The following is a 22,785-nucleotide window of genomic DNA, read 5'->3' as shown; positions in this document are numbered from 1 at the left end:
CAACTTATTCCTTTCGCAACTTGGAATATGTGCATAGGCATCACAACAAAAAAAATTTAAAATGAAGTAATCACTAGGAGTTCCATACCATACCTCATTAGGAGTTTTGCTTCCCAATGTTACCGAAGTCGACCGGTTAATGAGATAACAAGCCATTGATACGGCTTCCACCAATAATTTTTGTTTTAGACCAGCATTGCTTAACATGCACCTCACATGCTCCATCAAAATATAATTTATACTCTCGAGCACACCATTTTGTTGAGGATTGAAGGTATTTGTGTAATATGCCTAGTAATTCCCTCAGCCTTGCAAAAACTTTCGAACTCCTTTGGTACAAACTCTCCACCATTATCCGTCCAAAGAACTTTGATGTGATGCCCCGTATATTTCGGCTTTAAAATTCTTGAATGCACAAAATATATCACTTTTGAACTTGAGATAAACGAAACAAAATACAACGCACCTCCATCAAGACCTCCATACCCTAATCACTCATATGCCTCAATCTTCTATGTCATACGCGAAATGGAACTTCCTCACCTTCAATTACCGAATTCACTTTATCATTTATTATTGTGCTTCCCAACTACTTGTACAAGGTCCCAACTAGGACTCCTTTCATCACAATTAGAGCTCCTTTTGATATTTTGATTACTTCACTTTGACCGGTGAACTTGTAACCTTCCATATCTAGAGAAGAGAGGGAAATCAAGCTCCTTTTTAGTTTTGGCACATGCCCAATATCCATATTTTCCTGAATCGTTCCATCAAACATTTGTAGGTAGACCGAACCCATTCCAACCACTTGGCTAGTTGAGTTATTACCCATGGATACCGATCCTCCTTCACATGACTCATACGAGTCATACCATGATCTATGTGGGTACATTTGATGGATGGCTGCACTATCAATTATCCAATTTTGATAGAATATAAAATTTTATGCCACCATCAATACTTCATCTTCTATAAATCCAAATGTTGACTCTTCAAATTGATTTGTATCATTCTTAGATTCACTTTGCCTTTCACCTCCCGCATTAGGATCTTTAAAAGAATTCACCCCTTCTTTTATAATAATTCTTCCTTATACGACCGGGCTTCCCACAATACCAACATACATTCTTGTTATTAGGCCCTCTTGATTTTGATCGAGATTTTCTCGACTAATTCCTCAATGAAGTTCCCCGTTCATTCGATCAACGTCTTGCCACAAAAGCTTCTGCTTTTATTCTACCGAACTTCCCAAATATGCCTTCTTTCGAAGTTCATCGACAAGGAGAGCACTACAAACTGAGCACAAATCAAGATGAGTTTCTTTACTACAACTCAATGTAGTAACATGGTTATCATAGGATTTCGGCAACCGCCTTATCGTCATCCTCCATTCTCACAACAATACTTTCAAGTTGACAAATGATATTGTTAAATCTATTCAAGTGTTATGACACTTTTGCACCTTCTTTCAAGGAATACAATTTTCTTTTTATGAAAAATCAATTTTGTGATAGATTTTGTTTAATACAAACTTTTCAACTTTTTCCACAAATCTTTTGTCGTTTTTTCCCAACAATATTAAACAACACTTCATTCGCCAAACACATACAAATAGTAGCCCATGCCTCCATATCAAGCTCCTCCCAATTATCATTAGTCACATTTACCGGTTTCGTATCTTCTCCAAGCAACGCTTTGTGTTGCCTTTGATGTACTAATAAATCTAGCATTTTTAATTTCAAAATTATCTTTCCCATTAAACTTCACCTTAAACTTGTGAGTTTTCATTTTCCCAAAAATACTACACCACTTCCTTGAGTTCTTTGATACCACTTGTTGGAAAATCGGGATAACCCAAATCCCTACTTGATGTGGTGAGCACCCCACAAAAATGAATCCAACACCCAGACAAAATACCCAAGAACAATAATGTGTGTATATATTTGGAAAAAATATATAAACAAGAAAAAAAGTAAAATGAGAAGTCTACAACACAAGTAAAAGTAGAAGGCACATACATATTTACATGGTTCACCATAAAATGAGCTACATCCACAGGCAAGGGGTAAGGATACATTCACTATCAATGAAAGAAATTTACAAGTTTGGGGTTATGTAGAGATTACCTCATACAATGGCAAAGAAATCTCAATAGATATTTTCTACCACAATACCACGATCAATCAACTCCTCTCTTCATCACCGTCGGCCAAGACCGTCGCCACGAAGAAATGTCGATGACAGACCGGCCCAATACGAGGTCACAATGGTGATAGGGTTTGTGCAAAAACCCCAATTGCAATCCCCCAAACTTCTCTACACTTTTTCTTATGTTCTCTCTCTCTAAAAATGGACTTTTATGGGCTTCATAAAAGGCCCTTTTTCAGTGACGAAATTACCCAGAAGAACAGAGGAAATTTCCAATGGGGGTGATTTGCATCACCGTCCCAACAAATACTTATTGGAAGCTGTCCCATTTGCCACATCGAATGATTTTCTTGAGTCAAAAACTACACCCAAACACCAAGACTTAGTAGCTTTTGAGCTTATCCAAGGTCGAATCAACCCACTTTATGCCCAAGAACCATTCATACCAAAAGACCCTAAATTCCATGAGGGCCAAGAGAAATAGGAAGTGCATTTTGAAAGGAATTGCTAAGTGGTTGTGATATTGTCATCCCATTCATGCAGTAAATACTGAATGCTATGAACTCATGATGTCCACTATTGCAAATGTGGCCCCTGGCTTCGAGCCCCTAATTGCATAGAGCTAGGAGGATTCTGCTTATCGAGGGGGAGACTTTTTGGGAGGAGCACATAGTTCAAGTCACAACATAATCCTAAGAACTAGGTGAGTGAGAAGAAGAAAAATTATGAGAAAGAGGAAGCCCATGTGCAGCTCAATGTATTGACCTTATGTTGGAAGTCATTAGTGAGCTAAAGCAAATGAAGGACTATGTTGAGTAAGGGAGACAGCAACAAAACTTATGTACTATCACTCAAAGAACCTAAATACAATGACGAGATACATATGAAGAGAGATGATAAGGCTGGCCATTACCAGATCTGCAACCACATAGGGTTAAAGATGATAGTTGCCTTTGAGAAATAGGTTACTTCACTATGTCAAGGATTCCATCCGCAAGTGAAGTCACAGTAGTTATTAATAGCTGGGGGTTTTATAAAAATGTGAGCAAATTGTTAGTGCCTAGTATTCCTGATGGTTGATTATGAGATCGCCATGGGATTTATATATGAAGCAATGGGCCATGCAAAGTATGCCATCAAAGTCAATTGCAAGTAGTACATTAATGACAAGTGGAGTGGACTGACCTTCTAGCACCACCCATTCCATACAATGAGTAGCTTTCAATAAATCATAAGTTGTAAACTTCCGATTTATGTGTCTTGAGTCTTGTGGGCGTTTCTTTATTTCATAAACTATTCTATTGTCATGAATCATTCATCATCGTATTTAGGATTCTTCTTTAACTTGGCATACAACTATCTCCCGGGTCAACACCAGCACTTGAGACCATGGATGGGTAAAGTATTGCATTGGAATATTGGTTCATGACTTTATTACTTTAGCTTCCCTTATATACGGATGCACAAGAAAATTATGGGACAAGCCTCAATAAGAAGTTCCACATAGCTAGAGCCAGGATAGGTTTCAAATCATGTAGTCATAGGTTTGAAGCATCATATTGTGGCATTGTATTTTACTTTGTGATTGTACTCACATTCGGACTAATTAGTCCTCCCCCTGTCAGCAGAATAGTGGGAGATACCATGAGAAACACCCTCGACTTGCAAAAAATTAACAAGCAAGGTCCTAAGACAATGGGGTGTGAGCAAAACTGAAGTACATTATAGTGGATCAACAAAGCAAGGAGGAACAAAGGCAATGAGATGTGAGCAAAACTGGAGTACATTCCAGTGGATCAACAAATCGAGGAGAAAGTTGGCAAAAGAGAAGCTCCACAAATTGTACACGCACTATAATTTGAACATACAGAAGATGCAGTTGAAGAAGTGCATGATTAAAACGCCATAAATCTCGACTAAATATTTGTATGAGATCCTATCAAGGAATGAGTAGTGGATTGGGAAGAACCAATCATCAATATTAGGGCATTTGAGGATGTGATTGGTCTACGAAGAGGAGGGGCCCAACGAGGATGCTCAACAAGAGGGGCAACCAGATGAAGATGGGAAGAAGATGATGCTCAGATGACAATGAAGAAGATGGTGATGGAAACTCCAGAGGCTGAGTTAGCAAGTGAGAGGGAGGTCAGCATGAGTATGGCTGTGAAGATGTGCTAAGGATGGGATTAGCCTTGGAGACTTTGGATTAGGGGTTCGTCATCCCAAGACAACCATGATGATTCTTACCCTCCACGACATTCATATTGGCAGTAGATCTAGTTTAGGTGAAGTGCTTCTTTTAATTGTGTGTGCCTTTATGTCTCTAGAAAACTTTGCATCTGTCCTTGTCCATGTGACTTGTTCTTATATTTGTGTATTTGGTTGGAGGCAAACTTCTTTAATATGAAGTTTTTTTTTTTTGATACATAACTTTTTTAACATGAAGTTATAACTTAGAAATTGATGGATGTCATCTGAATTTGGCTGGAACTAAAGCATCATTAAATGTTACATATTAGAAGTAGTGAGAAAAGATATGGTGACTTATGGTTTGACTAAGGGTATGGCTCTTGATAAAGTGGAATAGGAATCGTGTAGCCAGCTCAAAGTAGTAGGTTAAGCTCAGATGATGATGATAAAGACGACGACTACATACTTCCTGTATTTTTTCCAGATTTTCCTTATTTTGTTTTTTTTCCAGAATTTTTCCCTAGCTTTCCTAGTTTTCTGGATTTTTCTTTTTGCCCCATGCAAGGCTCGCCGAGTCAATTCGGATCTACCAAGTTGACCTGGCCCGGGCCCTGCCCGATTCCCAGAGCAAGTCCGTGTTGTAAAACATTGGTTCAAACAGAATCCATACATAATTCCTAGTTTGTAATTCCTGAAAACATGAAAAACTATAAATAACATATTTCCCTAAAGAACCAAATGTTTCAAATCTGCTTAAATTTTTGGGTCAACTTCAGAGTTAAAACTTCCAACAATAATACTCCTTAATTGGCATCCTAACAGCTTAAATAATAAGCTAAAAATTCCATGTTATCACACAAAAGTCAGAAGGCATACTTCAAAGGAGGAACCGTCCGATTCTCTGCAGGACTCAGACCTTTCAAAAGGGCCTTTCGAGAATGTATTATGAAATGTCTAGTTGGAGAATGAGTTGCCACCGTATAGACAAAATCACCTGATTAAAAATAAGAATCAATGATAACTCCAAAGAAAAACCATACACAAGAAAAAGATCACTTTCATATGTCAGAATGCATGAACTGTTAAACAGACCATATCAGAACTTCACCATTAATTAGATAGTAATATAGATCATTTGGTGGAGTACACAATGAAATATAACAACTATTTTCAATTTGCAATGGGGTTAGAAGCGGTGAAAAGGTAAATCATGTACGAATAGATTATAAAAGGGATGAATTAATCCATGGTAGCTCAGTACAGCAAGAAGTTGAGAGCGATTAGCCAATCAAAAACTAGCTAAAATGTATCTTCAAAAGCCATAAGGGGAACTCCTTTGACCATTGCACATGCTCCACAAAGAAATTCCTGCAAAAGCAAAGGCTGAGAAGCTGACATTCATAGGGCTCATTATGCAACTCAAATGTCTATCAAACCAACAAGCTTATGTGATCATCAAAACAAAAAACCAATTTGCTACCATTTCGTTGCATCCCATAATTTGATTCGTAGTTTCGTAGTTTTGGACATTTAAGACATCATTTTATAAGAGATACTCCTCAAGATGTACGATGCTTCACTTATTCTAGCAAAAATAAGGTATCGACGATGAACAGCACTAGCAAAAATAAGTACAAAAGCATATCCATGATGAAGAACTGTGCGAGGATTTCATCAAATGATAGATCCCATCTCCCAACACAACAAACTAGCATAGCAAAATCAGTAGCCCAACTGACAATTAGAGGAATAAGCCATCATTGGTAATACATCCCCTTGTTCATATATAGGGTATATAGGACAACCGGATACATTATTGCTCTGGAGCTTCTTTTGCCAATCTCATACTTTTGCTATGATAAGATTAATTATTACCCTCAATTGTTATTAAGTTGCTTGCCTTCAAGATCTATATTCACTGATGTTCTCCACAGGAAAAGTTTCACTAGCATCAACTTGCAAACACTGTTTCTTTTCCTGGAGTATGCTCCAGGGCTTCTCAAACCACCGCAGATTCAAACAATAACAAAACCACTTGCTTTTGTATACGGTTCTACAGCAATCTGTAAACATGCTCACTCTTGAAGATTCAATGAAGAAAACATTTTGCAATGGATTACATGAAGGACATTGTAACAATTTTTTTAGTAATTTCGGTTTGGGAAATAACCAGTGTCTGCAAAATCGAACTGGAACGGTTAACCGGACCTGGAAGCGGTTGAACAGGCCTAACCGATAAACCGGCCGATTCAACCATTCTAACCAGGCAAGTCCCGAGCAATCAAAAAATGTTGAAAAAAATAAAAAAAGATATATATAAAAAAAAATCTACTAAAATATGAAAGCATATAAAGAATGATTAAAACAAAACACATTCAAATGAAGTTGAAAATTAATGAAAAAAATGGATTTTAACGAATTGATTTGTGCCCAAGAGTATTTTTAAAATTTTCTAAAATGGATGGGACAATATAAAAGTGAGTATGAATAACCAAAACAATTTTTAATCTTTACCAAAATGTAAAGAATATTAAAATTTGAATAATAAACCAAATTCTTTATTTTTGCGATTTTATATACTTTTTTTTTTTAATTTGTTTTTTAAATACCGGTTGATCACCAAAACCGCCCAAAACCGGAACCGGCCATTCTAACCGGGAGGTTAGCGGTTCGATCACCTGGTTTTTCTAATAGTGAAAATAACGATAGAGTTTCTTTTCCAATACATCATCATCGTTATAGCCTTTTCCTAATTAATTGGGGTCGACTACATGAATCCTAGTTCTCCATACTGCTCTATTAAAGGCCATATCCTCAGTGAGACCACAAGTCACCATATCTTTTCGGACTACTTCCAAAAACGTTCTTTTGGGCCTACCCCTTGCCCTTTTCAGTCCTTCCACTTAAACTAACTCACACCTCCTAACAGGTGTTGTACTTGGCCGACGCCACACATAGCCAGCCCACCTAAGTCTACTCTCTCTCATTTTATCGCCTATTGGTGCCACGCCTATATTCTCTCCAATAGATTCATTTCAAATTCTATCCCTTCTTGTCTTGCCTCTCATCCATCTTAACATCCTCATCTCTGCTACACTCATTCTATGGGTACGTTGTATTTTGTCCGCCCAACACTCCGCCTCATAGGGCAAAGCTGGTCTCACCGTTGTCCTATAGAATGTGCTCTTCAGCCTCATCTGTATGAGGTGATCACATAAAATTCTAGTTGCACATCTCCACTTCGCCCACCCAACTCTAATTCTGTGTGCGACATCTTCTCCGATCTCTCCATTTTCCTAGATTATCGACCCAAGATATCGAAAGTGCGATCTTGTTTGTACTTCCTAGCCATCAATCTTAACTACTTCCTCGTCTCTACTCCTATTATTACTAAACTTGCACTCTATATACTCTGTCTTAGTCTTACTAATTTTAAGACCTTTGGATTCTAAAGCATCCCTCCAAAGTTCTAACTTTATGTTGGCGCCGTTTCGGGTCTCATCAATCAAAACTATGTCATCAGTGGACAACATGGACCACAATACCCCATCCTGTAGATGCCTAGTTAAGTCGTCCATAACTAAGACAAAGAGGTATGGGCTCAATGCTGAGCTTTGATGTTGACCTATTGTCATTAAAAACTCACTTGTCTCTCCACTAGTACAGTATTAGTTTGGATCGCCTAAACCCCCAGTTGTTGGGATAGGTTAACGGAAAAATCAGGTAATCTCATCATTCTCAGAAAACAGCTAAATAGATTTTGATGTGAGTCTACCTTCTTTCATCCACAAAAAACAAAGATGAAGCCTTTCCAAGCCACAAAACCGTCTCTCGCTAAACCTTAAACTCTTTCTCCCAAGCAGAATACGCTTAGCATAGTTCACAAACCCCGATCCAACCCAGATTTTGTTAGTTGCCGCGTCAGGACAACCAGGGACTTGGTCGACCACGCAGGTCCAATATAGGTTTTCAAGAATCTTTAAGGGAATTCTTATTGTAGAAAAACTAGAACTCTTTATAGATCATAAAAATAAATATCCAACTATAAGGAAGATAATTTCATACATCTAATGGAAACTAAATTCATGACCTCAATTTTAAGCTAACACTAACACATTTTATTCAAAACTAAAAATAAAAAATTCAATAACACATTTCCGCAATACAAAATCAAAGTATATCAATAAATTTGAATTTTGTAAAGTTTTTTCACGAAGACAAAAACAAAAGGTCCCATCAAACATTGATTTATGTTATATTTGGTAAGTGGTTAAGGAGTTAAAAATTGTTCTTTGAAGTTGTTTTACTCCGGAAGAAAAGTTGTCAAGAGTTGACTAACCAAATTTTTATGTTTATTAAACACAACTTGTGCAAGCCAGCAAGACCCAGTTGGAACCAACGAGTCACCACTTGACTCAGCTTGGCGTGCCAAGTCAACATCGTGGGTCAAGGAGCATAGGGTCAAAACCTTATTTGATCTAGTCGGAGACTTGTGGATGTCCGGATTGACCAGTCCAGGTTCGCGAAGTGTGGCCTTTAGATCTCCCAAATAACCTAGTCCTCTAAAAAAAGTAAACAAATTCAGATCTCCCAAATTCCCCAACAAAGTAAAAACATAAGATTCTTGAAACAAAATCCAAATATTTGGCATTGAAAGCCAGATAATCAACAACTAAGTTCTAGACCAGAACATCCCGAACAAAGTTTATCCCTCTCTGAACCTTTTTCTCTCTATTAATTTAAATTGGACTTCTGTTTTCCCTTATTCTTTTTCCAGTTTTTAGAAGGAAATTAATCCTAAAAATTATTACCTTGATTCTGAATTTTGACATTTCGTAGCTATGTTTCACAGATATGGATGCCTGTGTAAGTTTCCAAAACAGATACATGCATTGGAAACTTTAATTGCAAAAAGGGTATGTTTGGACATGAAATATCCAAACTAGATACAAGCCAGCTGTCTTAGGAATTTTTACTATATTCTTTTTTGACATATCTTAAGGTGCATGTTGCTCAAAAAGCAGCCCTTTTTCCTTATTTTGTTTTTGGATAGGATGCTTTTGAAATGTTGTCTATTAGGTAGGAACATCTTTCTTATTATGTTTCCAGATAGGCGTATTTTGAAAAAAAATTAATACAACTATGCTTAACAGTCCAAGGCGTATATTTCCGCATTCTAAACACATGCTTGTGTCCAAGTTGTTCACATACATGGCTGGAGCTGGACACACGAATCTATGTTTCATAGTTTCTTAGAAATCCCAGGCTTTTGTTTCTCGGTTTATTTCTATCAATCATCTTCTTGTAATTTAGGTCTAGACTGTGATTGCATGCTTCTTGGTCTGGTTTGATGTCCCCAAGCCCTACGATGTAGTTTAAAGCCTGAAATTGTTCGTTCTTAATTATGTGAAGTTTATTTAGTATTAATAATTTTCAAAGCAATATTTTAGAAACCCAAAATATTGTCCCTTGATTAAATAAGTCCTGATGATTATTAAAATAAATTTATAATATTTATAGGCAAATTAACGTATATAATGTTTGGCATGTACATATGTTGCTTCATTGTAATGTATTCCCTTGATGTGCGGATATAAATCGTTTATTACTTAGTGAAAAAAGAAAAGATATAAATTGTTTGTCAAAGTATCCACTATTTCTTTTTCAATTGTTTGTTCATTATTATTTGTGAATGTTTTCAGCATTCCCAAGAAAAGTGTATCCAAAACATGGACCTTACATAAGGATTTGGAAGGGGATTTCCATGAACCTTTACTAGAAAAGTCAATTTGATTTCAGAAGCATTAAACTTTACCATTACTCTCTGCTGTCTACTTCATTGAGCTGCTTTAAAACATGAAAATTTGATGAGTACATATGCCTATGATGGAGGGTAGAATTATTTTTATTTTTTATTTTTATTCAATTTTAAAAAATGCATATTATAGTTTTAGTTTGAAGGTTTATTTCTAAGAGTTTTAGTTTTTTAGGAGTTCTAGCGTTTTATATTTTTTTATTTATTTCATGAGTATTATTCACAAGTACTACTCACGAGTACTATTCATATGGGTAAAAATGTCATTATGAATTTTAAGTTAAGTTGGTTTACAAGGGTCAATGTATTTTTTGTTTGGACACTTTGTACTTGGAACATTAAATTATAATATATAAAAGGTGTGTGGGGCCTTGAGGGGGTTAAATTCTATATGATTTTTAGTAATTAAAAGACGTGTGTGGGGCCTTAGGCTTTCGGAACCCTAGCTAACAGTGTGGAGGCGAAACCCTAAGTTCTTTGAATTGTGTTCGTGTTTGGCTTTGCTTCTTGCTGATTTTTCTATTCGCTCAAATTTTCCTGCATCAGCCTCCTATTTTGTTTTTAAGTTTTTCTAGGGAGCGGTGTATTCAGAGTTGGTGCCAATTAACCTATCTCATGAATCACATTATATCTTTTGTCTTGATAATCAAGTGCCTTTTTTTTAGAGTAATGATCCTATAGGACCCTCCCCCACCCACGTGTGTAGGGCCCCAAAGGATCACCATTAAATTTAATGGTGATCCTTTGGGGCCCTACACACATGGGTGGGGGAGGGTCCTATAGGATCATTTCTCTTTTTTTTATTTCAAGTACAAAAATTTACCAAATAGTTCATGAATTTACGTACTTTTGAAATAAGAGTTTATACTTCCCTAGGTTGCATAATTATCTGCAAAAATTGTACTATAAATAAAGGATGCGGTTAGCATGCGGCCAGGGCCGCACATGTACAAATGCGAGTTTGGCAATAAATATATTTTTTGATCCTTTTATCAAAAAAAAAAAAATTGATCGTAATTTTTAGAGAATATACAATCTTTAATATGGAGTTCATGAATATGAATAAATAAATAAATTTTGAAAACTAGAAATAATAATTATATTACGAAAACATTTGGATAGTTAGTTACAATTGTGTTTAGATGGACCACCTATTTGCATCCATCTTTAAGATGGATGCTTTATACCTCTGGACCGCATATCGTACAAATGTGGTCCACCCCGCATGAAACAATTGTTCATAAATAAATACTAGGACCCATTCTTCTCAGGTTTTTCATAATGTAAGCCAATAATTTTCCTTTGGATTACAGCTCTTCAATTTATGTGATGTTGTGTTTGATACAACATACAAGACTAACAAGTTTTGGATGCCATTCACTCCATTCCCCGTAGTCAAACCATCATGGGCAATCAGTGTTAATTGGTTGAAATGGTACTTGAAAATGAATCAGAAGCTTTCTTTGCTTGGTTATTAAAGACATGGCTCACAATAATGTCTAAGAACTATTGCAGCTGCAATGATCACATACCAACATAAGGCCATGGAAGAAGCAATTTCACAAGTATTCACAAGCACTACTATAACATCCTAACAATCTAGAGGAACATGATTGGCTCATATGATTATAGAAAATTGGCGAAATGACTTCTAGTATTTTGCAATTACGCATTTTTCAAATATAATTATACTGCCACAAAGCGAAAAAGGTTTCTATTGGTTTTAGGATAATCAGGCTCGAACTAATGGCTTCCACCATGCAAGGGTGACAATCCAAATTAATGATATGTAAATTCACATACTACTCGGACAAAATAAAATGATGAAGAACATGGGACAAGTTAGCCCACAGCAACTTTGAATATAAAAATGTCCATAGAAAAAGAAACAATGCATATATGTAGCAAGACGATTTTGTTTAAGTCTTAAAAGCAACTCAATGACGTAAAATTGTAAAAAATTTCACTACAAAATATCATATTCACGGATATCCCCTTTTAAACCCCCATGTAATCCCATTATTTTATGGGGAAATATCTTCGTACCCCTTATTTTTGGTTTTCATATCTCAATAGACCCAAAGATTCAAAATATATCTCCTAACCCCCTGACTAGCTTTACCCACTTTTAACTATTTTTCTAGCCCTAACAAATATAAAAAAGACATGCTCATTCTAAACCCTTCCTCTCTTTACGTGATATATTCCCCCCAAATTTCTCTCTCTAACATTCACCCTCTTTGTCTCTCTAATGGGGGAGAGAGAGAGTGAGAGACACGGGGGGAGAGAGAGTGGGAAAATAGGTAGAGAGAGATTTAGGGGAAAATTACGTGAAGAGAGAGAAAAGATGGTGTTTAGAAAGAATGTCTTTCTTATATTTGTTTGGGGCAAAAAAATAGGTTTAAAGGGGATAAAGTTGGCTTAAGGGGTTAAAAGATATAAAACTTAGAATTTTTATGACCCAAGATATGTTTTGAAACCTTGAGTTTGTTGAGATATAAAACTTAAAAATAGGGGGTATGGAGATATTTTCCCTTATTTTATTTATGCTTACAATCAGAATGCTGAGACAAAAAACAATAAACTTGCACAAACAATTACAAGAGAAAGATTAGATGCTGACCCACACATTAAGGAAATGCATCACAATAAAGCAACAATTCATATTGTATGTAAATATCAAATAATTAAAAATTTAACAATTTTCAAAATCTTGGCATTTAAGGGAGATCATCAATGGGCAAGAAAATAAAACACAAACTATTGATGCAATAACAAATAAATAATTAACTCAAATCCTAACAAATGACAATTAAAAATTAGGGGCATAAAAGTAGACCAAAAAGCATACAATCACAATTAAGACCTAAATAGTGACAAAGATTATGGACCTAGAAGCAGAAGCCTAGCATTTGCTAAAAAATGAAGAAATTTTTTTTGATTAAAGAAAATAATTTTCAATAATTTGTTGTCTTAAATTAGAAAAATCAAAAGGAAATAAAAATGCAATTTAATCAAAGAGAGAGAGACAAAGAAAAGCGTAGCAATAGAAAAACTGAAGACCTCTAATGAAGCTTTGGATTTTATTTGCCAAAATATGAATTTATTTTGTTGCTAATGATCTTTAAGGTAGATTTAGCTTTTTATTTGCCAAATACATGGATTTATTTGCTTAGGCTACAAGATTAGAAAATCTAAATTCATTGATTTGGCAGAAAGGTTCAGCTGCTTGGACGAGACAGAGAGAGAGAGAGATTTTAGCCCCGAAGAGTTTGGGTTATAGATTGGAGTGAGCTCATGGGAAGGAGTCAATATTAATTCCAGGGGGCGGAAGATTGGAGAAACCTAGTTACCAGTTTACTGGGCGGTCTCTGCTTACCTGAATCCAACAAGAGAGCGGGATTGAATGCATCAAAACTTAAACTGAATGTCCTAATATGTGTGTTTGTGTGTTCACACACGTACAATCTTTTCCCTTTTGATATTATTTATGTATCTAGAAGCACAAATATGGTGGCAGATAATTGAGCAACAAAGGATAATAAGGCGGTTCAGGTTTATATGACTTTTCTCCTCCCAACTGTTTCTTTCCTTTTTGCTTTCCTTCTTGTAATTGTTTGCTCCACTATTTCAATTACTCTCTGAAGGACATATTTGAATCACAAAAGAAATCAATGCACTACATTAATGATCCCAATGAGAAGAAAAACGAAGGCACAGTCAAAATGCTCTCTTGGTGTAACCTTATAAAGATCCTTTTCATCCTTATGCCGTAGTATATTCAAACCTATGCCACATAATTTTCTATGTCAAAGAAGAATCGCATAAGGAGTGACAAAGAACCACATAATCAAAGAACCTTCCTTAGAAGATAAGAAAACATATATTGTAAGAAAAATGCTATTGTAAGAAAATGCCACAGAGTAACAAAGAAGAACTGCATATTCAAAAGATCAAACAACACATAATACAACAAAACAGAAAAGAGAACATTTCATGCATATTTAAACTCATTACATATATTTAGCACATATTCTTGATTCTGCATATGAATGAGATAATGGGGTAACCTAAAAGACACAGAAGAAAATAGAGGACTCTCACAGAGTTCATCGTATGTATCACGATCATCAACCCCAATTCGGCATTTTACACTAACAGGAACACTGCAATTTGCAGCAATTGCCGACATAGCCTCACCAACAAACTTTCCTTGGGGATATCAAAAAGTTCATATCAGTTTAAATGTGGAAATGACATTCAAGGTCTCTCATTGAAAAGTGAAAGGGAAAGTAAACTATATCCATGGACAATGGAAAATCATTGGAGGACAGAAACATCATTGTTCAACAAAATGGTGAACGGTAATGGAGAGAGAGTGGCATCCACCCTTGTAATGTGCACTGTTCTGGTGGGCTCGCTCTATCTCCAGCACCATCTATCATTACATTCAATGTTGAGATCCCAATGAACAATGTCCGTACCATAGTCCATCGGATTGAAGTAAACTTTCCCAAGATGAAACTGCACATGTTACATGGAGAATATGCGAAAAAGCATGCAAAGTACCTTTGGATTATACATAAGCTGCACTCCAAAGCAGCCATGGCCGGCTACTTTACCACTGGGGCAACCACAACTGGAATATAAAAGCCAGAAAGAATGAATAAAGAAAACATAAATTCAGGCATATACAGGTGAAGAGATAAGTGAAAAAAGACACATTTGGTTTGTGGGATATCTCTCTAGGAGAGAGATTTCCACTGATCAAGCCACTTTCCGAAGGTTGTTTTGTGGGAATGCCGCATGTAGGAAATCTAACTGCGTTCACGCCACTATAAAAAATGGAGGCCTGACATGGGAAAGCAGCTTCACCACCTCATTGGGTATGAAGCTGATTCCTCGGAAATCTCTCTACAAAAGAGAGAGAATTCTACCAAACCAAACGTGCCTAATGCCTGAAGAAAACATAGAATTAGACATACTTGAGGTTGATTTCGTCGTAAGAATAGGAATTTGCCAATTCAGTTGCTTTTGCAAGGTTTTCGAGGTTACTCCCACCGATTTGAAGTACGATAGGGTGTTGAGATGGGGAAAAAGCCAAGAATCTATCCTGAAAAGTCAGCAAGGACGTATGACCAATAAATTAACCACAAATGAAAACATAATCATGAATGCCATTAGACATGAATGGATCATGAGCATCAAAGGAAGAATTTTGTTAAAATGTTCCAGGCCCAAGTCATTTTTAGATCCAAAATTCAATAAGTATCATAACTTATGAGTAGGCAAACCAAGCAACGAACTATGGGATGGTGTAGTCGAAAGGTTCGAGTGTAGAATAGCAGCATGAAATTCCAGATTTATGTCTCTTGAGGCCAGAATCACTCTTAGTGAAAGCCACTTTTTCGGTCTTACCAATATACCGGTGCTTCATATGTTCCTCTCCAGGATGCCAGTGCCTATCTGCAATAGACTAAAGCACCTGGTGAAAGACTTCCTCTTGTTAGGAACTCGAGTGACACATAACTTCACTATGTGCAAGTAGAAGGTTAGTAGGATTAGGCATCAAGAAGATTAAAAATTTTAGCACTGCCACTTTAAATATCTACCAAAAGGGTGCTTCCAAACTAAGGAACTTCTAAGAAGCAACATCCCCTGCTCCCGAGCCCCATAACTATGGCCCTGCCTAAGGTCCAGGCATACAATTGGTTAGTTATTTCAAAAAATACCCCCAAGGTAGAACAAATCTACAGGAGAAGAGTTCATCCAACCAATTGCTGCATCGTCCGCAAACAGTCCAAGGAACCATAGATCATATGTTTATCCACTGCCCTATAGCTGGTCAAAATTTGGTCTTTCATTCTTCACCATTTCAAGTGGGCTTGGGTTCCACCGGAAATTATTCAACAGCTTTTCGTGGTCTATTTCTCACCCCGATACCCTTTTCTAGCATTGTTACTATAGGAAGCCACCATTTGTTCAGAAGGTATGTAAAATCTAACTTTAAAGAATTAAACAAAGAAAAAATGTCATCAAATGAATTAAATTCACCCATTTTTTGCGATTTTGTTTTATTTATGGCAAAATCAGTCCCAGGTACCCATAAATACCATGTTAATTACATCTTATTGCAATGATTGAAATTCAACACCTCTATTTAATCATTTACATTGACATTGAAGGAGATTAAATCACAGAAAAAGAAAAGAAAATGCACTAAATGGGCTTATTGACCAGTACAACGTACTTGTTGCTAGCTATTAAATAATCCTTCTGCAATTTTTTATTGGAAATAGGTAGAAGGAGGTTGTATTTCATGGGCATTTAATGTATATTTATGACCTTTTTACTCACACATATCTTGATTGGAACCAGTGCCATAACGCATTTTGTATTGAGGGGTTATGTTAGCAGGTATATTTTCTCAATTTCGTTAAAATCAAATTTGGATTTCAAGATGCATACTGAGTATCAGTTTTGACTTTTGACTGCAGTTACGAATATTTAAACCGCAAGTCCAGCTCTTTCAATTTTCATCTAAATTGGCAATATCTTACCACTAATTTAAATCTAGATATGAGATTCAACATTTTGATCATATTCTGATCAACCTTGCAGCTCACTGCTACAAAAATCAAAGAGGAAGAATTCACAGTATTGTTATTCTCGAAAGTTGACAGTAAATGGAATTTATTTAGTCAAATTGACTAACTTGTTCGAGTTAATATATTTTGAGCAATGTGATCTATGTAATGTGGATTAGATCAATTTCAGGGCATATTGCCCAAGAGAACAATAGATTATATCATCACCATCATCATCAGAGCCTTTTCCCAACTATTTGGGGTCGGGTGCAAAATTGGCTTCATAGCTGTCCTATAAAACTTCCCCTTCAGTTCATGTTTCAACAAACGGTTCGCCGCCTTGGACCAAAATACCGTAAGTCCAGACCCATGCCGCCCAACACGGGCGGATGTACCTGGACAGGCGCCCAAGCGGGTGTCCAGGCGGGTGCCTAGGCGGGGCACCCTGGAACGTGGGCTTTTTTTTTTTTTTTTTTTTTTTTAAGATACCCAAAAGGGAAAGGGGGCAATTTTGACCCCAAAAACGGTTTATGGGGATTATTTTCAACCCCTAAAGTTAAAAGAACAATTCTATAAATCCTTAATGTCTTAGCTATACCTATTTCTGAGAATCAAAAGTATTTTTTGTGGTTTGAAGAAGCATCCTAAACTTTTTCACATATTATGTAATATAGAGAGTTGGAGACTATTAATAATACATATCCTATTAAACTTTTAAATTTTTTATGGCTTGAATTTTGAAATTTTGAACAATTTTATTCTCAATATGCGATATTTCATATGCTTGTATATAAGAAACAATGTTACAATAATAAAACATTTTCAAATGCAATAAATTACAAATTCGATATAAATATATGTATATAAAATATATATATATCGAACTTCTACTACAGGGGGCCCAAGGTTCTGGGCGCCCGCTTGGACGTTGGCCACTGAGCGCTAGGCCGGCCTCCTATCATTTTTGAAAACTTGCTTCAGTTTCATTGGTATGCAGCGATCACATAAAACTCAAGTTGTACATCTCCACTTCGCCCACCTAGCGCTAATTCTAAGTGCAACATCTTCCTCAATCTTTCCATTTTCTAGGATTATCGACCCGAGATATCAAAGTCGCTCTTTTTGTATTTATTAGCTGTCAATCTTAACTACTTCCTCGGCTCTACTTTTATTATTATTAAACTTGCATTCGATATACTTTGTCTTAGTCCGGCTAATTTTAAAACCTTTAGATTCTAGATCATCCCTCCAAAGTTCTAACTTAGTGTTGACGTTACTTCAGGTGTCCTCAATCAAAACTCCGTCATATGCAAACAGCATGCACCTCACTACCTCATCTTGTAAGTGCCTAGTTAAGTTGTCTATAATTAAGATGAAGAGCTATGGGCTGAACCCTGATGCAAACCCAGGGTCAGAGATGCATGAAACTAGAGAGAGAAGAGGTATCTTTTAGAGTCCAAAGTTATTGGGTCTAAAGTCCTAAATTACAGGGAGGTGAATGAGTTTGGGGGAGAATATCTTTGAAATTTTGTTTATTTATTTTATTATTCTTGGAGATCTTGTATTAAAAAGGGGGACTTCTTCTGCTTCTTTCTTGATATTTGCTTGTTTGAGGATCAAAAAGAAGGGGGATTTCATTTCCCACCTTTCCTTTCTCCATCAAAATGTTAGTAATTTAAAGGGTGACTCATAGACCACCCATTATGGCTTCAACTCTAGCCATCTAATTGGAAAGCAATAAGCATATATTCGAGGCCTGGGAATCCCCATTAGGAGCCATTAAAGATAGTATCAAATCCATTGTGACTTTTTGGGGCTGAAATCCAATACGGAGGTTTCAGCTTTTTCAATAGTCAACCTTGCTCAATACTAGAGTCTCATTTTAAGGACCAAGGCGATGATTGTTCCCAAGCTAATCTCTAGATACCGCCTAAACCCAGGGTCATCAGAGTCAATTTTGATGGCTGCTGCCTTGGCAACCCTGGTCCACCAGTTGTCTAAGGCATATCGAGAAATAGTGCAAAATTGCTACTGCGCTACTTGGTTTCGTAGGTACCACAAACTCCACTTGCTTATGCAAAAGTTCTACTGGAAGGCCTTAGACTTATTGACAGAAGGTGAACCCCCACCCCCTCCCCTCCAAAAAAAAATAAAAAATCCGATCGAAGGAGACTCAAAGAACGTCATAAGCCGGGCTACAAGGTCAGCCCTTATCCATAGAGTTCAACACAAATTTGGAGAGTCATTCATGCCACACAAGTTGCTAACTTGTACTTCAAAGAGGTGGTGAGGTTGGATGGTGTTCCAAAGACGATAACTTCAGATTGGGATACAGAGTTTCTCAGGCATTTTTGGAGAACTTTGTGGAAGTAATTGGGCACTCAGTTACAGTTTAGTAACGCTTATCATCCGCAAACAGACGGCCAAACTGAAGTGGTAAACCGTACTCTTAGCAATCTTTTGAGAAGTATTGTGAGGGAAAAGAAGAAACAGTGGGACCTAGCACTGCCTCAAGCTAAGTTTGCCTATAATAGTGTTTGCAGTAGATCTACTGGTAAGAGTCCTTTTGAGGTGGTATATGGGAAAAACCTTACTCATTCACTTGACTTGGTTTCTGTCCAGGCCAATGGGGAGAGTCATGCTACTGTTGAGGACTTGGTTGAACAAATGAAAGGAGTGCATGAACAAGTGCGTGCTAGTCTAGAAGCCAATACACCCAAATACAAGGAAGCAGCGGACAAGCATCGCCATTTCAAGGAGTTTAATGTGGGAGACGGGGTAATGGTGTATCTCAGGAAAGAACGACATCTAGTGGGAAAATACAACAAGCTAAATGATCGCAAGGCATGACCATTCGGGATTTTGAAGAAGATGAGCAGCAATGCTTACAAGGTTGTTTTGCCTTCACACATGGAGACTTCAGACATCTTCAACATTGTTGATATGTCAGAGTATCATGGTATGGAAGTGCATGAAGATGAAGATGTGAACTCGAAGGTGAGTTCTCCTCAACCAGGGGAGAATGATGGAGATTAGAGCATAAGTAACCATGAGTATCTTCTATGGGAGCGAAAGATTCCTCCTAATTTTCACTCATATTTAGAGGATGAAAACCCTAGGAGGGCTTCCAAGAAGAACAAGAAGAGCAAGAAATAGTTCTGGTTTTTTTTTAGTTTTTAAGGCTATTTTAGATTTATTTATTTATTTATTTCATTGTTGGACCAGTTAGAAACTTTTGAGTTATTTTTATTAAAGTTAGGGAGTTTAATGTCAAACTATATTTAAGTTATGACCTATTGGTCAAAAGTTAAATTGTATGGACAAATATTGTCCAAAACAATTATTTTTCAATATAAATAAGGGTATGGATGGGCTGGAGAGATGGATGGGCTGGAGAGTCATTCAAGTATTCCTCTTTAAGAAAAGAAAGACTTTGCCTCGTAAAAGAAGCTTAAGGATTGAGCTCTACGTGGGAGAAAACCCTAGGGTTTCTCCAAAATTGTGTGCTTCTTGCTGATTTTCCTTGGTTTCTTCAAGTTCTCCTACATCACTATGTGATTTGTAGAGCAATGCAAGTTTCCTTCAAGCACTCATGGCGAGAGACAAATGACCACGTTAAATCTGACAGATCAACATTTGTTATCAGACTTAACCTGTTAACATTGGAAGCTCAAGATTTACTAATAAATGTTAGGCTTTCCTTTAAAATGAAACACAGCACACTACGGCAAACTTCACAACGCCAAATACCAGCTTAGATAATGTGTATTTGTGCTAGTGGAGTTTATACGCAGAGATTCCCAAAATAAACCATACTAGCATAATGATTCGCAAATATGCAACTCCAAGAAAGTAACATAGTTTAGATAAAGAATTCACAGCACCATAATGTACAATGCCTCAAAGTTATATACCTTATATATGCAGGTATATGTGTGTATAAATGCATGTGACTTATGGATGATCAGAACAACAACAAAACAAAGGGGGAGCATGCATCATCCTCACCAAATTTTCCTTTTGATGGACAATTGTTTCAGCAACAATCATTTCTGTATAGAGCCATGCATGTTTTGAGATAAGTCGTGCAAGCGTCCTGTAGTGATTATCCGTCCAGTCCATCATCGGAGCGACGCTGCAAAATGACCCAGCTTCATAGTTCATATCACGGCATAATCTTCATCTATCACATTTTCTTTTTATCAGTAAATCTTTATTTTCCACTATTTTTATAATATATGTTATTGATATCTATCAAGCCTTTTAAAATGCCCACCTGAACCAAGGAGGAAGATATTTCCTTCCTGAGATACTACTGATTCCATGTTTCAAACTCTTCCAGTTTAGCATGATATAAGATCGTCTGTGTCTTTTAAGCCCAAAAGAATGACTTGGGGTCGATGAAACAAGTAATACATTGACAGCACATTTCATCATGTCTCCAAAGGTCCTCAATCGATCTAGAAAATGAAGCCTGGCCACAAAGAAAATTTTAAGTTTCCATACAAAATAAATAGTTGATTTCAAGAATCTCAGGGACTTGATAAGGAAGGTGTTAAAAGGAAACTAAAATCTTTGATATAAACAAAAGGATACATAAGTGACAGCATCACCTCAGTAGAAGTGATCACAGTTAACCAATAATGTGCCCTTCCTACAATTTTCAAAAGTAGTTCCCTAATTTCAAATACCAGAATGGTATCCCTAAAGAACACAAGCAAAACATTGGAACACAGACCAAGTTCCGGCCAAAAATAATTGGAAGGATAAATGTTCAATTACAACAAAACAAATGGGCAAATATTTTCCTTCCACTAAGCATCAGGTTTAAATTTGAATAAATATCAACTCTTCATCGAAAGGAACACATTTCAAAGCTTAAACCAGTGGTTTTCACTAATCTGGAATGCAGGTCCATGGAAGGGATACAAAATATCAAATATCGTACATTCTCGTTAAATAAAACATAAATTCGGAAAAAAATCGATATAGAACATGCTAATCAGGTACACATCAAACTACAGTGGAAACACGCATATAGTCTCTGCATCCACACCCCAAGAAAGGAACATAAACTTCTCAGATAGGCTTACATCATACACGAAAACGTCGATAACCTCACATTACATACATCATTAGTCCTACAAAAATGTACCCAGTATAAATATTTCTATTATAAACAAAGCCCATCGGTGATGTGGCAGGATTAGAGAGAGAGAGAGAGAGAGAGAGAGAGAGTCATATCTGCATAACGCGTCTTAGAATGAGAGAATCATATTTTCAAAACATATTTGACAAAAAAAAAATCACTAGGAAAACCAGAGAAAGAGAGCATAAATGAGAAAAGGAAGGGTTAGAGAAGTTACAGTGTGATTGTAAGATGGGAAGAGTAGAAGCCATGCAAAATGAGACAGGAAGGATAAAGCCTTTTTTCCTCCTGTCACAAATGCTTAAAAGCCAGACAGAAAAAACGAGAGCCTCAAAACCCCAAGACCACTCCAGAGAATTTGAAATTTATCGAATCGAGTTCGACTAGTTAACACCTCAGACATCGCCTTTTATGTAATTTCGAAGTACCACTAAATCACAAAGGATGCGGTCACGCAGGTCTAAAGCCTCACCTTGAATCCTCGTCCCAAAAGTACTTTAAATTTGATGCTCAAAACTAATAAAGATCTTGAGGACTCATCTTTAAGGCGAAATCGACGGTCTAAATAAGGTGTTACGTATACACTATTTTCTAGCGTTTAAATTTTTAATTTGATTTCACAACTATAATCAAAGCTGAGGTGATTGATTTGAATATTTTTTTATGTCAGAGCTACAATTTTCGATGAATTTTGAGGTGTGGCATTAATTATTTTGATTGGGATGCAATCCTATCAAACAATTTTCCAATTTCAGGCCATAGATTTTGAACCTAGTTACCTACATGATTTTAAAGGAAAAAATTTATCTAAGTTTTCAACCTTATACTGTAAAAGTAAGGTGTATTTCAAAAATTTAGTAGAAAATATCGTTCTAAAGTTAGAAAACCGCCTAATT

General features: G+C 36.5%; 1 protein-coding gene across 10 annotated transcripts in view; it reads right to left on the bottom strand.

Moving 5' to 3' along the window:
* LOC18428940 (uncharacterized) overlaps positions 1 to 22,428 on the bottom strand; it is a 39,097-nt gene extending 16,669 nt beyond the window's left edge. For 2 of the 10 annotated variants that reach the window (XR_016052922.1, XM_088863190.1), the window contains exons 1-7: positions 22,107 to 22,401; positions 21,017 to 21,214; positions 20,749 to 20,875; positions 15,139 to 15,266; positions 14,723 to 14,792; positions 14,258 to 14,360; positions 5,215 to 5,332 (exon numbers count right to left, since the gene is read on the bottom strand). Coding sequence is in view for 9 of the 10 variants with exons in the window: in XM_088863190.1 (XP_088719316.1) it covers positions 5,215 to 5,332; positions 14,258 to 14,360; positions 14,723 to 14,792; positions 15,139 to 15,266; positions 20,749 to 20,875; positions 21,017 to 21,177 (707 nt within the window). In the remaining variant the exon portion in view is untranslated. Of the gene's footprint in view, positions 1 to 5,214; positions 5,333 to 14,257; positions 14,366 to 14,722; positions 14,793 to 15,138; positions 15,639 to 20,748; positions 20,924 to 21,016; positions 21,215 to 22,106 lie in introns of all 10 variants that reach the window. The other 8 variants (XM_088863192.1, XM_088863197.1, XM_006838236.4 and 5 more) reach the window with 7 other exon arrangements.
* Between the last annotated feature and the right edge of the window lie 357 nt (positions 22,429 to 22,785).

Source organism: Amborella trichopoda, chromosome 3, assembly GCF_054954075.1.
Source record: "Amborella trichopoda isolate Santa Cruz 75 chromosome 3, AtrichopodaSantaCruz75HAP2 v2.0, whole genome shotgun sequence".
NCBI lineage: Eukaryota > Viridiplantae > Streptophyta > Magnoliopsida > Amborellales > Amborellaceae > Amborella > Amborella trichopoda.
This window is presented reverse-complemented; position numbering and strand designations above follow the sequence as displayed.